At 42.9% G+C, this 13192-nt stretch overlaps 1 protein-coding gene across 2 annotated transcripts; it reads right to left on the bottom strand.

Moving 5' to 3' along the window:
• Positions 1-1534: 1534 nt before the first annotated feature.
• LOC109864841 (prolactin regulatory element-binding protein-like) lies at positions 1535-11753 on the bottom strand. 2 transcript variants are annotated; one of them, XM_020452835.2, is made up of 10 exons: positions 11559-11753; positions 10169-10345; positions 9756-9945; positions 9115-9368; positions 8931-9011; positions 8666-8793; positions 7079-7252; positions 3277-3349; positions 3038-3197; positions 1535-2935 (listed from the first exon to the last, which is right to left on the bottom strand). In XM_020452835.2, the coding sequence occupies exons 2-10, from the start codon at positions 10301-10303 to the stop codon at positions 2841-2843; spliced, it is 1290 nt and encodes a 429-aa protein (XP_020308424.1). In that variant the 5' UTR covers positions 10304-10345; positions 11559-11753; the 3' UTR covers positions 1535-2840. The 2 variants fall into 2 exon arrangements, with proteins under 2 accessions (XP_020308424.1, XP_020308431.1); XM_020452842.2 differs by having other exon boundaries at positions 9115-9365; positions 11559-11751.
• Positions 11754-13192: the final 1439 nt, after the last annotated feature.

Raw genomic sequence — 13192 nt, 5'->3', positions numbered from 1 at the left:
TGGGACAGCCCCCTAGCAATTCGTGTTCTAGCCAATGAGCTTCAGCCCCTCGCATTTGAGTGACAGCTAGCAGGAGGCCTGCCCAGTATTATCAAATGAGGTTGCAGGAAGGGCCCAACGACTCAGTGTACATTAGAGAGAGAGAGAGCAATGAGGTGGTGCACATATCTGCACATAGTACACATTTTTCGGGGACTACTTTCAGAACTACTGGCTAAAAAGTATACAAAAGTACCAGAGAATCTCTTTAAATGCCCAGTGCAATCAAAAATGTGATTTTCCTGTGTTTTATACTGTATATACTATAATATTGTGCCTTGTTCAGTGGCAGAACAACAGATTTTTAGCCTGTCAGCTCAGGGATTTGATCTCTAACCACTAGGCTACCTGTAAGAGCTGTTTGAAAAGATTGCCTAGAATTTCTGACTGTTTTGGTGGGATGGAGTTTTGGCCTGCCTGGTTAATAGAACAATAAGAAAGAGTTCCAAACCTTTCTGCCAAGAACAGCTCGTTTTCAGTTCCCTTCCCCAATCAGACCACTCCCAGACAGTCCTAACAAAATTCTTGCTTGAGAAATGTCTCTTTTGCTAAAAAGCCATTTTTGTTTATTTTTGATCATTTTAATTGAAAACAATCCCTGTAAGGTACTTAATTGTTACCCAGAAATGATTTGATATTGAAATAAAACCATCTGCATTCGACCTTTAATAAAGGGTATATTCTGCCTGTTTGTTTTAGAGAGAGTGTACAAATGACACACTGCGGCTGTAACAGAAATTGAAGAGGTAGAGAGCCCACACTCCTTGACATTCTACCCATCAGAGGCCTTGATGTTGAGGGAGGAAAATTGGCAAGTCAATTCTGATCAAACAAATTGTAGTCCAACTGCTGGCTTGGTTTAAGGCTAAAACCCCATCCAGTGTGCCGTGTATGCCAAAGCCAAACAATATTGCGGCCAACATGCCAGCAATGCATGCCTCTCAAGGTTTCTTGTTCCCTCAAGAAGTGTCTTTGTTGTCACTGGCAAAGCACCTATAAAGGTTATGATGTGAACTGGTGGGACCAAACATTTAAAATGTCCCAGATTGCAAAGTTCACGGTAGATAATGTCCATTCTACACCTCTAATTTGTATATAAAATGTTTTCAACCTTGTACCCTACTATTATGCCCCGGGGCTCATGTTCAAGAAGGGTAATCATTTAAAAAAGAAGTTTTGCAATGGGAAACTAAAATTCAACTTTCTTATTGGATATGTCCATGTAGACCCTCCCTGTTTTAGTCCGTTGTGTTCCATTCGGTGCTTAATGAGCACGTCCCAGTGTATCACAGCAACCTTTCCATCTCTGCAACAACGCAAGTACTTAGGCCAGGCATGTAGAGGAATGGTGGTGAGACTAGGGGCCAGAACCAAGCTGTTACATAGTCAGGTACCCAAACAGGCTGGTGGCATTATTTTAAAGAGTGTGAAGAAAGCGGAAGAGAAAGTCATTAAAGCTCTTTAGTTGAAGGCCATTAAGCCTCGACAAAAGAGATTCCAATAAAGTGTTTAATTGGTTGAAACAAACACAGATGAACTATACAGCTTGATGATAGTGTTAGTCGGCCATTTGAAACAAACCAAGCACTCTCCATGGTGCTTTGGTCGAGAATGTGCAAGAATCTTGAATTCCATGCTACAAAAGACCATACAATGCTGATATACAGTATGTATACTCTGCAAGACACAGAAAACCATCACATACACTGGATCATAGCCTGCCTCATCTTTTATTTAGGATCATTATCTCATTCTATCTTAGCTAACTTGTGTTAAAATGTCACGTGAGTGACTAGACCATTAACATGAATCAGTCGGTCCAGCTCTGACGAATCAGAGCCAGCCCTGGGCCCAGACTGAATGGTTGTACACAAACACATCTACGGAGCTGTGTGGAGCAGAAAAAAAGACCACCCTTCCATCTGTCAATCTGGTTTAATGTCGAAATAGGCCTGAAAGGAGACGATTAGAGATCCTTTACAGGTGCCTTCAGAGCAGAACTCAAATTGGCAGGTCTTTCAACATTGGAAATAGAGCTAAAGGGGAGTCCACCAACCTAATTGATTTAGTTTTTCCTGAAGGTCATGATGCCCTGTTGCCTGGCCTGCTTCCCAGTCTGGGATGAACAACATTAGATAGACATTTGGTTAATGATGCCAACTAGTGGACAAAGCAGGAAACACAGGCCTCACTGGAATCTGGTATAGAAAATCCACACAGAAATGTTATCCAGCCAACTTGCTAAAATTACAAGTGTGTGTTTATGTATGCACAGGACAGATGGAAACTGACAGAAGAGCAATGATTTAAGTAGATTTATAATTTTAAATTATTTCTTAAATAGCTATGATAACAAAGGCCCAACCCCTTGCACATTCATGATGATATAGATCTGAAGTTGAGCCTTTAACTCCCCACCATGGTATAAAAGCAAAAAGAAGATTGTTACAGATCAAGAAAAAAAGGAAAATAAATCTTGTGTCTCACAGAATTGGGGGTGGAAGGAGCACAGATGGTTCCCTGGGGGGGGGGGGGGGGAATAAATGATGCAGGGAATCTTGCTGGGTTAAGAGGGAGTAAATGGCTATAGTAGATGTAGTCCAGGGTTGGGCAAGTGTGGTTCAAATGTTCCACGGTTTGGTTAAGTGTGGTACGATGGCTATAGGTAGGAGATCGATGCGTGTTCCAGGATTGAGTGGTGTCAGGGTGGCTTCCTCTGAGGTTGTTGTTGAAGATTGTAGGGCTAGTAGTGGTTGTAGGGCAGTCTGATTCTGTCCTTCTCCTTAACTCCCTGTCAATGTCTAAATGAATCCTGGGAAGAGGTGCTGCAGGAGCAGGACAGCTCCCACCACCATGAGGCCACAGAAGAACAGCACCAGCCAGATAGGGAAGGATCCTGGGATGGTGGAGATGCAGAGAGAGAGAACGAAGGAGGGTGAGGGAAAAGACAATACTACTCACAATGCTAAAATCAATGCTACCAATTCAAACCACTTACTTCGGTTGCGTACAGTGTGCATCTGACAGCGGCAGTCCACAGCCACACTCAACATGGCTGCCTCGTTGTTCCCTTTGAGGCTCTGGCCTTTGGGAGTGTCAGGCAGGAAGGCCAGATCGGTCACCACAATGCCGTGGGACTCCTGCACATAGTACAACTTCTACAGAGACAAGATAAATAGGGAGTTACACAGGGATATGCTAAGGCAGCTAATTATTTGTGTGTGTGTGTGTGTCTACCTGTAGTGAAAAGGCAATATAGATTGCTACTGATCCCGTCACTGTCCCAAGGCCAAGAAAGGTTCCAGAGTCACTGTGGAACACAGCGAGAACAAACAGGAGCCACTGACTCTGGTTAACAGGGAAGAACAAATATCTAATACAAACACATTTATTCAGGGCTAGGTGGTATACCCTATTTTAATATATATCAGTATTGATGCACAGACCAGTTTGAGTTTTTAACTTATCCTTCTGTAACGGTATTTCAATGTTTGGTTCATTAAATGTGATACACCACCTCGTTTTTAGTTTACTCCGCTACGCTCAGTTGATGTTAGACCACGAGATCATTTGCCAACAGTTTAAATTCGTTTTTTAACCTTTATTTAACTAGGCAAGTCAGTTAAAAAGAAATTCTTATTTTCAATGACGGCCTAGGAACACTGCCTTCAGGGGAAGAACATATGTTTACCCTGTCAGCTCGGGGATTCGATCTTGCAACCTTTTGGTTACTAGTCCAACGCTCTAACCACTAGGCTACCTGCCGCCCCGAATCTCTCTTCAGTCTGCATGGTCAATGTAGCAGATGCAACAATATGTTGATGACAGTGACACTGCTTTCCACATTGCCTGTTAATATAAGCATTCTAGAAATACACTATTCGTTTGTGCATCTTAATGTCTGCAAACAGCCAGTTTATTTTCTTGTGGGGGAAAAACAATTGTGTTCGTCCCTAATGCTAATCACTAATTAGCTGGATAGCTAATAAATGTACTGAGTTAGAGCAAATATAGCCTGACAGGAGTGATGGTGTAGGCCTAAATCAGCATGTTGTTATCAAGGGACCTAATGTTTGACAACAACAAAAAATCCCCACACCAGTACACCACCACCAACAGCCTGTACCATTGACACCAGGCAGGACGAGTCCATCGATTACGTTTACATCAAATCAGGACTCTACCATCAGCATGACGCAACAACATTCGTTAGACCAGGCAATGTTTTTCCACTCCTCAATTGTCCCATGTTGGCGATCGCGTGGCCGCTTCTTCTTGTTTTTAGCTGATAGGAGTGGAACCCGGTGTGGTCGTCTGGTGCAATAGCCCATCCATTAGAAGGCTTGACGAGTTGTGCGTTTCGAGTTGCCATTGCACACCACTGTTGTACTGCGCCGTTATTTGTTAAGAGTGCGAGATTCTTGCCATTTTCCTTCGAACTTTCTCATCAACGAGCTGTTTCACAGGACTGTTGCTGACTGGTGCAACCAACATCCATTCTCGGTAAACACTAGACAATATTGTGCGTGAAAAGCCCAGGAGGGCGGACGTTTCAGACACTGGATCCGGCGTACCTGGCACCGACGATAAACCAAGCTACAAAAGTAACTTACAGTTGAAGTCGGAAGTTTACATAAACCTTAGCCAAATACATTTAAACACAGTTTTTCACAATTCCTGACATTTAATCCTAGTATTTTTTTAAAGTTTTAGGTCGGTTAGGATCACCACTTTATTTTAAGAATGTGAAAAGTCCGAATAATACTACAGAGAATTATTTATTTCAGCTTTTATTTATTTAATCACATTCCCAGTGGGCCAGAAGTTTACATGCATTCAATTAGTATTTGGTATCATTGCCTTTAAATTGATTAACTTGGGTCAAACGTTTCAGGTAGCCTTCCACAAGCTTCTCACAATAAGTGGGGTGAATTTTGGCCCATTCCTTCTGACAGAGCTGGTGTAACTGAGTCAGGTTTGTAGGCCTCCTTGCTCAAACACACTTTTTCAGTTCTGCCCACATATTTTCTATAGGTTTGAGGTCAAGGCTTTGTGATGGCCACTCCAATACCTTGACTTTGTTGTCCTTAAGCCATTTTGCTACAACTTTGGAAGTATGCTTTGGGTCATTGTCCATTTGGAAAACCCATTTGCTACCAAGCCTCAACTTCCTGACTTATGTCTTGAAATGTTTCTTCAACATATACACATAATTTTCATCCTCATGAAACCATATATTTTGTGAAGTGCACCAGCCACTCCTGCAGCAAAGCACCCCCACAACATGATGCTGCCACCCCCGTGCTTCACGGTTGGGATGGTGTTCTTTGGCTTGCAAGCCTCCCCCTAGTTCCTCCAAACATTATGATGGTCCTTATGGCCAAACAGTTCTATTTTTGTTTCATCAGACCAGAGGACATTTCTCCAAAAAGTATGATTTTTGTCCCCATGTGCAGTTGCAAACCGTAGTATGTCTTTTTTATGGCGGTTTTGGAGCAGTGGCTTCCTTGCTGAGCGGCCTATCAGGTTATGTCGATATAGGACTCGTTTTACTGTGGATATAGATCCTTTTGTACCCGTTTCCTCCAGCATCTTCACAAGGTCCTTTGCTGTTGTTCTGGGATTGATTTGCACTTTTCGCACAAAAGTACATTAATCTCTAGGAGACAGAAAACGTCTCCTTCCTGAGCAGTATGACGGCTGCGTGGTCCCATGGTAATTATACTTGTTCATCTGTACAAAAAAATACTACACGTGGTACCTTCAGGCATTTGGAAATTGCTCCAAAGGATGAACCAGACTTGTGGAGGTCTTTAAAAAAATGTATCCTGAGGTCTTGGCTGATTTCCTTTGATTTTCCTACGATGTCAAGCAAAGAGACACTGAGTATGAAGGTAGGCCTTGATATACATCCACAGGTGCACCTCCAATTGACTCAAATTATGTCAATTAGCCTATCAGAAGCTTCTAAAGCCATGACATAATTTTCTGGAATTGTCCAAGCTGATTAAAAGCACAGTCAACTTAGTGTATGTAAACGTCTGACTCACTGGAATTGTGATACAGTGAATTAATCTGTCTAAACAATTGTTGGAAAAATGACTTGTGTCATTAAAGTACATGTCCTAACCGACTTGCCAAAACTATAATTTGTTAACAAGAAATGTGTGGAGTGGTAGGAAAAAAATGTTTTAATGACTCCAACCTAAGTGTACGTAAACTTCCTACTTCAACTGTAGGTCCCTCGTTTTGCCCATTCTAATGTTCAATCGAACAGTAACTGGAAGCCTCGATGCTGGTCTGCCTGCTTTATATTGCAAGCCACGGCCGCATAACTCACGGTCTGTAGGAGCAATCCAATTTTCGTAAACGGGGTGATGTACCTAATAAACTCTCCAGTGAGTGCGGAATTAGAATAATCATTCTATTTCCATGATTACAACAGTTCACCCGAGTGTTTTGATCTAAATCGCAAGTCAAATCACAATTGCAATATTTAGATAAAAACACAAGGCCTTGGTTTTTTTTGCACATATTGTGCGCCCCTACATGGCATTGTGGAAATTATGCAAAAATAGATCAACTTTTGGTTTGTTTGATTGTACAGACTAGAGAAAGACCCTTTGAAAATAACTTTATGTGTAGCCACCCTATGATCATGCACAACTCAAAACAAATTTAGAAATGTTAATATTCAAAAACATAAAATAACATAAATGTGAAAAATATTGTGAAATTATATTTTGGCCATATCGCCCGGCCCTACATTTATGATACAGTAACGTCAGAGAAATACCTGCAATGAGCAGTTAAGCGACCTTATCAGAGATGAACAAATAAGGCTCTTTCTCAATTCATCTTTGCTCAATTACTCGCATCCTTTATGATTTTCCTCCTCGCCTTCTCAAAATGCATTGGAAAAGAAGGTCTGAAGTGAGGGACATTCTCCAATATGGTTCAGAAGGGGGCAAGGAAATAGGATGCAGATAATCAAGGAAAGATTAATTGAATCCTAGGTATCCTCTCCATCCTTCCTCACCTGACAGCCAGGGTGGAGATGACCTCAGTGCCGCAGGGGTTCGTCAGCATGGGTAGGAAGTTCTGGCCGTCCCATTTAGAGAGGTAGCATTGTGGAGGTTTTCTGTCTCGTTTGTGGGGGATCTGGACGGTGTAGAGCCTCATGTTGTCTTTCTGGTCCTCGACTTTTCCAAACCTACACGGGAGAGCAAAAAAACAAACTCAGCAAAAAAAGAAACGTCCCTTTTTCAGGACCTCTGTCTTTCAAAAATAATTCATAAAAATCCAAATAACTTCACAGATCGTCATTGTAAAGGGTTTATACACCGTTTCCCATGCTTGTTCAATGAACCATAAACAATGAATGAACATGCACCTGTGGAACGGTCGTTAAGAAACTAACAGCTTACAGACAGTAGGTAATTAAGGTCACAGTTATGAAAACTTAGGACACTAGAGAGGCCTTTCTACTGACTCTGAAAAACACAAAAAGAAAGATGTCCAGGGTCCCTGCTCATCTGCATGAACGTGCCTTAGGCATGCTGCAAGGAGGCATGAGGACCTCAGATGTGGCCAGGGCAATAAATTGCAATATCCCTACTGTGAGACGCCTAAGACAGCGCTACAGGGAAACAGGACGGACATCTGATCATCCTCGCAGTGGCAGACCACGAGTAACAACACCTGCACAGGATCGGAATATCCAAACATCACGCCTGCGGGACAGATACAGGATGGCAACAACAACTGCCCTAGTTACACCAGGAACGCACAATCCCTCCATCAGTGCTCAAACTGTCCGCAATAGGCTGAGAGGGGCTGGACTGAGGGCTTGTAGGCCTGTTGTAAGGCAGGTCCTCACCAGACATCACCAGCAACAACGTCGCTGGACCAGACAGGACTGGCAAAAAGTGCTCTTCACTGACGAGTCACAGTTTGTCTCACCAGGGGTGATGGTCGGATTCGTGTTTATCGTCAAAGGAATTAGCGGCACACAGATGCCTGTACTCTGGGAGTGGGATCGATTTGGAGGTGGAGGGTCCGTCATGGTGTGGGGCGGTGTGTCACAGCATCATCAGACTGAGCTTGTTGTCATTGCAGGCAACCGCAGCGCACAGGGGAAGACATCCTCCTCCCTCATGTGGTACACTTCCTGCAGGCTCATCCTGGCATGAACCTCCAGCATGACAAAGCCACCAGCCATACTGATCGTTCTGCGTGTGATTTCCTGCAAGACAGGAATGTCAGTGTTCTGCCATGGTGCAGTCCATGAGGAGATGCACTGCAGTACTTAATGCAGCTGGTGGCCAGACCAGATATTGACTGTTACTTTTGATTTTGACCCACCTTTGTTCAGGGACACATTATTCAATTTCTGTTAGTCACGCGTCTGTGGAACTTGTTCAGTTTATGTCTCATTTGTTCAATGTTGTTATGGTCATACAAATATTTACACCTTGTTATGTTTGCTGAAAATAAATGCAGTTGACAGTGAGAGGACATTTCTTTTTTTGCTGAGTTTATGTGGTATGCTAGTGGGACCAGAGCCATATGTCAGTGATGTTACAGGGTATGTGAATATTCGTAGGAGAAAGGGGTATGTGCTTGCCTGCAAGCCATATAGCGGTATGACTTTGCTGCTATCTGAGGCATCTTCTCATGCCAACAGAGGCTCATGGCCAGCTGGTTGCCACTCCATATACTGCAGGCAAAGTCCCGGCCCACTGTCACAAGGTGCTACACAGAAACACAAAATAACACACAGGTCAGAAAATACTTACCAGTTTAGCTTACACATGATGTTTATAACCTCTTTATTACTGTGATTCCAACAGACAGACATCGGGATCATATACTTATTAGCTGGTTAGTACCTTGTTATTCGGACTGATGTCCAAGTCTTCAATTTCCCCCTCATGGGCTTTGAAGTTCAACTTCTCTTTTAAGGAGGGGTACTGGTGAAAGAGTTTAGGCATTACAGTCAAGCTCAAAACCTGCACAGTAACAATTGGGGAGAAGTCTCAACATGGCAGCCATTTTGTCATAACTTAAACTCACTTCCCACACTCTGATGTGTCCGTCTGTTCCGCCAGTCAGTAGGAGGCTGAGATCGGGACTGAACCTCACACACTTCTGGAGGGGGTCCTGGGGATTGAGGTCCGACTGCACCTCCCCAAACGTGTCAACAGAGATCTGGGTGGTGTTATCCTTCATCTCGGACACATTGCCCCTAGCAGCAGCAGCTCCCTCACTACCCTTACCCCCTTTCCCAGCTCGTCTCCTAGCTGCGCCCTGCTCACTGCCACCCCCTGCTGGAAAATAAGGGGCGTAGTGATGTGTTCATGTTAGGCAGTGTTGCCCAATCATTCTCTTTGGGACCCAAAGGGGTGCACATTTTAATTCTCCCCCCCCCCCCCCCCTACCACAAACAGAGGTGATTTAAATAATCAAAGGCTTGATGATGAGTTGATAGATTAATTAGTTGTTAGATTAATTAAGTGTGTTAGGGCTAGAGCAAAAATCATAATGTGCAGACCTTTGGGTCACCAGGACAAGGATTGAGAAACACAGATGTAATAGATGAAATGTAAGATTGGAATGACGTTACAGTAAATGTATCTGCAAAGATAATTTGAACTTTGTATATAAAGAGGTTTATAAAAGTGAATGGCAGGTTTTTGGGGGTGTTCCTTCCTTACCGTCCTTGGCTGCGGCCTTGCCCCTGGTCTGGCGTTGTCTGAAGCGCATGAGGCTGCATTTGCCGTCCTGCCCTGCGGCGATCACATCCCCACCTATTGCCAGGTTCATGGTGGCACGCGTGTCTGTGTCATGAGAGTGCACCAGGGTGGCACAGTGCTGGTCTCCTACCAACTCCAAACCCAGGAAGTGCTGAAAAAAGACAGTCCCAACTTTACTTAGCAAATACGGTACAACATTCCTCAGATTTAATTAGATCAAAATAAATGCTGAATCACACATCTACAATGTTTCTGCATTTTCACACTTACAGAATACATGCAATGTAAAAAGATGTACGAAAAGACTAGAAATTGAGAGATTGTACCCATAGAGCAGAACCATTACATGATCACCTAAACATTCAGTAGCTTACCACTGCATTCTTTATGCCCGTCTTGGAAGCACCTCCCCCTCCTGCAGTGATCACCCATCCTGTTTTGGGGTCGACTTTGATTGTGTAGAGGGGGAAGGGGGCCCTATACAGGTCTGGCATCCTCCATTTGCCCATGGCCCTTGAAGGAATCAATCCACTTCACAGCAAATTCCTTGTCTGTAGAAACAGATGCATGAGAACTCAAAATACAAATTAAAAAAACATAATTACACAATAGTAGCTAGATCCTCGCTTTGAGCAATGCTGGCGTACTTACATACACGAGCGTTGCTTTCAATTGTATTTGGTTGCACAAAACAGTCCATGGGAAGCCAGAAGTTAAATACACATTTCAGACAACTTAGGATGTTGCACACCCTTGGCTGAACGCGGTTTGCAACATCCTAAATTGTCCGAAATGGTGGTGGACAAATTGTGTATTAAGACAGTACACATATTTTTCCTGTTTTAGAAGATACTGACCCTACCATTACACGTGTTTACACTGAGCCGCACTGAGGGCGGAACACAATAATGGTTACATTATTGTAGAGGTACAATCTGGAGTACAGTGGCGTATCCCATCCCTGCATTGAGGTATGTTTTCCGACCCATATCTCCCCCCGGCTCCATAGTGTTACACGTGTTTACACTGAGCCGCACTGAGGGCGGAACACAATAATGGTTACATTACATTACATTATTGTAACCATTATTGTGTTCCGCCCTCAGTGCGGCTCAGTGTAAACACGTGTAACACTATGGAGCCGGGGGGAGATATGGGTCGGAAAACATACCTCAATGCAGGGATGGGATACGCCACTGTACTCCAGATTGTACCTTTATCCATACTACACCATTGGGAAGATTGAAATACTGCTAGTTTTCCTGGGAAACTGCTCTTTTCGGCTAGCTGAAGATGAAAAGTGACGTTTTCTTGAAACTGGCAGTATTTCAATCTTCTCGATGGAGCAGTGTGGATAAAGGTAACATTTGGAGTACAGTGGCATATCCCATTCCTGCAATGAGGTAATATAATAATAAGAATAATATCATGACATATGATCTCAGGTGTAAACAAGAGTAACGGTAGGGATGGTATATTCTGCCTGGCAAGCCTAACGCGCTTGCTACATCGTTTACTAACTAACTGGAACAGGTTTTGTTCTTTTAATGTTAGTTCGCTAAACATCCCATCGCGAAAGTCTTGTTAGCTAGCTAAATAATATGGAAATCTCAGCAATTGTCACTGCACAATACATCTGAACAATACCGTTTATCTAGATAGCTAACTCGCCATCTAAGCTTTTAGCATGCCCTCCAACCATTAGCTACTCGAGCATGAATGGTGTAGTGGATGCCAATATATTTGAGGTCTTGCAAACTCCACCTGTGTACTCTGCTCCGATTTCTCTCCTGACGCCAATTATTTCAATTCGTTGGCTATTATTCCCATGATGAGCTGTCACTGGCTGCACACGTCTAATGAAAATAACGCTCAAGTTGCTAGCTAGGTAGCCAGCTTGCTACTTCCCTACAAACACGTCAGCAGCGTGCAACCTGAGCGATCACGTCATTAAAGACGCCCCTGTACGTACGCTGTCAAATATTTTTTTTGTAGAACTATCTCGCTAGAAAGTAATCATGGTGGGCAGAGCTAAGCACGACCTAGCGAGATCCTATTGGTGCGTTCTAGCATTATTTGCATATTCCCCTTAGGGAACGCCTACTCTGTGAAGTGCGCGTGCTCAATAACTCAATTCGCCCTTACTCTACTAAACAGCGCATTTTTATACATTTATTTTTTAACTTTGGCATAATGTGAAGTCTACAGAACTTGATCCACTCTGTTCGTAACAGATTCTAGTTTGGGGAACAGAAAACCGTGTTAAGATTAAATGTTTTAATCGATGAGAAAATTTGCAGAACGTTGGCCAAAATCCATCTCACTTCCATCTTCTCCCACTGCCAGCCATTGGGCTTCCTCTAATAACCATATTTGGTGGTGAGTGGAAATCCTAACCGGATGCTTCAGATTGATATATCCGGTGAAACGTCTGTCTCATTGTTCTGTGACACTGTATTGATTGAACAGTATTGTTGTTGTTTTTGCTAAATACAATAAACATTTTAATAGCATTGCAAAACAAGAGCCAAATATTTGCAACACATGTTTTACATAGATGTATTCTCTTCTACATAGACCTAAAACCTTCTGCAGAAAATATTTGCACAGGCCTATATTGGCCAAACAATGTATTGATAATAACACTTTCCTTGTGCAAATAATGGGTTTCTTCTTTGTCCTCTGTGGCCAATGCCATGGGAAACAATATGCACATCAGATGTCCTATTCTGATTCTGCCCAACAGGGTCATTCAAAGAGTTACAGTGTATCGGCTTAATCACATGAGAGGGATGATGAAAAATATGGTCTCTCTCTAAAACAATCATGCATTCATAGTGATACTGAGAGAATGGTTGTGATATTGTCATAGGACAATGTTTATTTATGAATCTAGAGAAAACATGATGAGAGACATGGTTAAACACAATAAACAGGCTCCATTTGTCACTCTCTTCCCTTGCCCATTTGTTACATGGCAGAGATTATTCTGAAAACCGGACTTGTAAAATCCGCTTTAGCAAAGCAATCAATTGTTATGCCTCCGAATAAAATCAGGACATTACATAATCATCTGTCAACTGTTAAAGGATGTGCCCTAATCCATTGCCTCCCATAACCTGTGTCTAATTTTGCACACCATCGCCATCTGTCCTACCTCAGCCTTTGCTGGCGCTAAAGAGCACTCGTTTAATAATTATTGTTGGCTGTTCTCCAGGGGAAATCTGTCTCTCCAAGGCAACATCAGTCTTGGAATCCAGCAATTAATTAATCACTTTTACAGAGAGGTTTACCTACAAGCCTCGTCTATTCTCAATTGGCTGCATCACTCTAGGCACATATAGGTAGCGGTGGGTTAATTCTCCATGATTAGCACAGCTTCAAAAATATGTTCACAC

Source organism: Oncorhynchus kisutch, linkage group LG2 (genome assembly GCF_002021735.2).
Source record: "Oncorhynchus kisutch isolate 150728-3 linkage group LG2, Okis_V2, whole genome shotgun sequence".
Taxonomy (NCBI): domain Eukaryota; kingdom Metazoa; phylum Chordata; class Actinopteri; order Salmoniformes; family Salmonidae; genus Oncorhynchus; species Oncorhynchus kisutch.
Note: the sequence above shows the minus strand (reverse complement) of the source record. Positions and strands in the feature narration are given on the sequence as shown.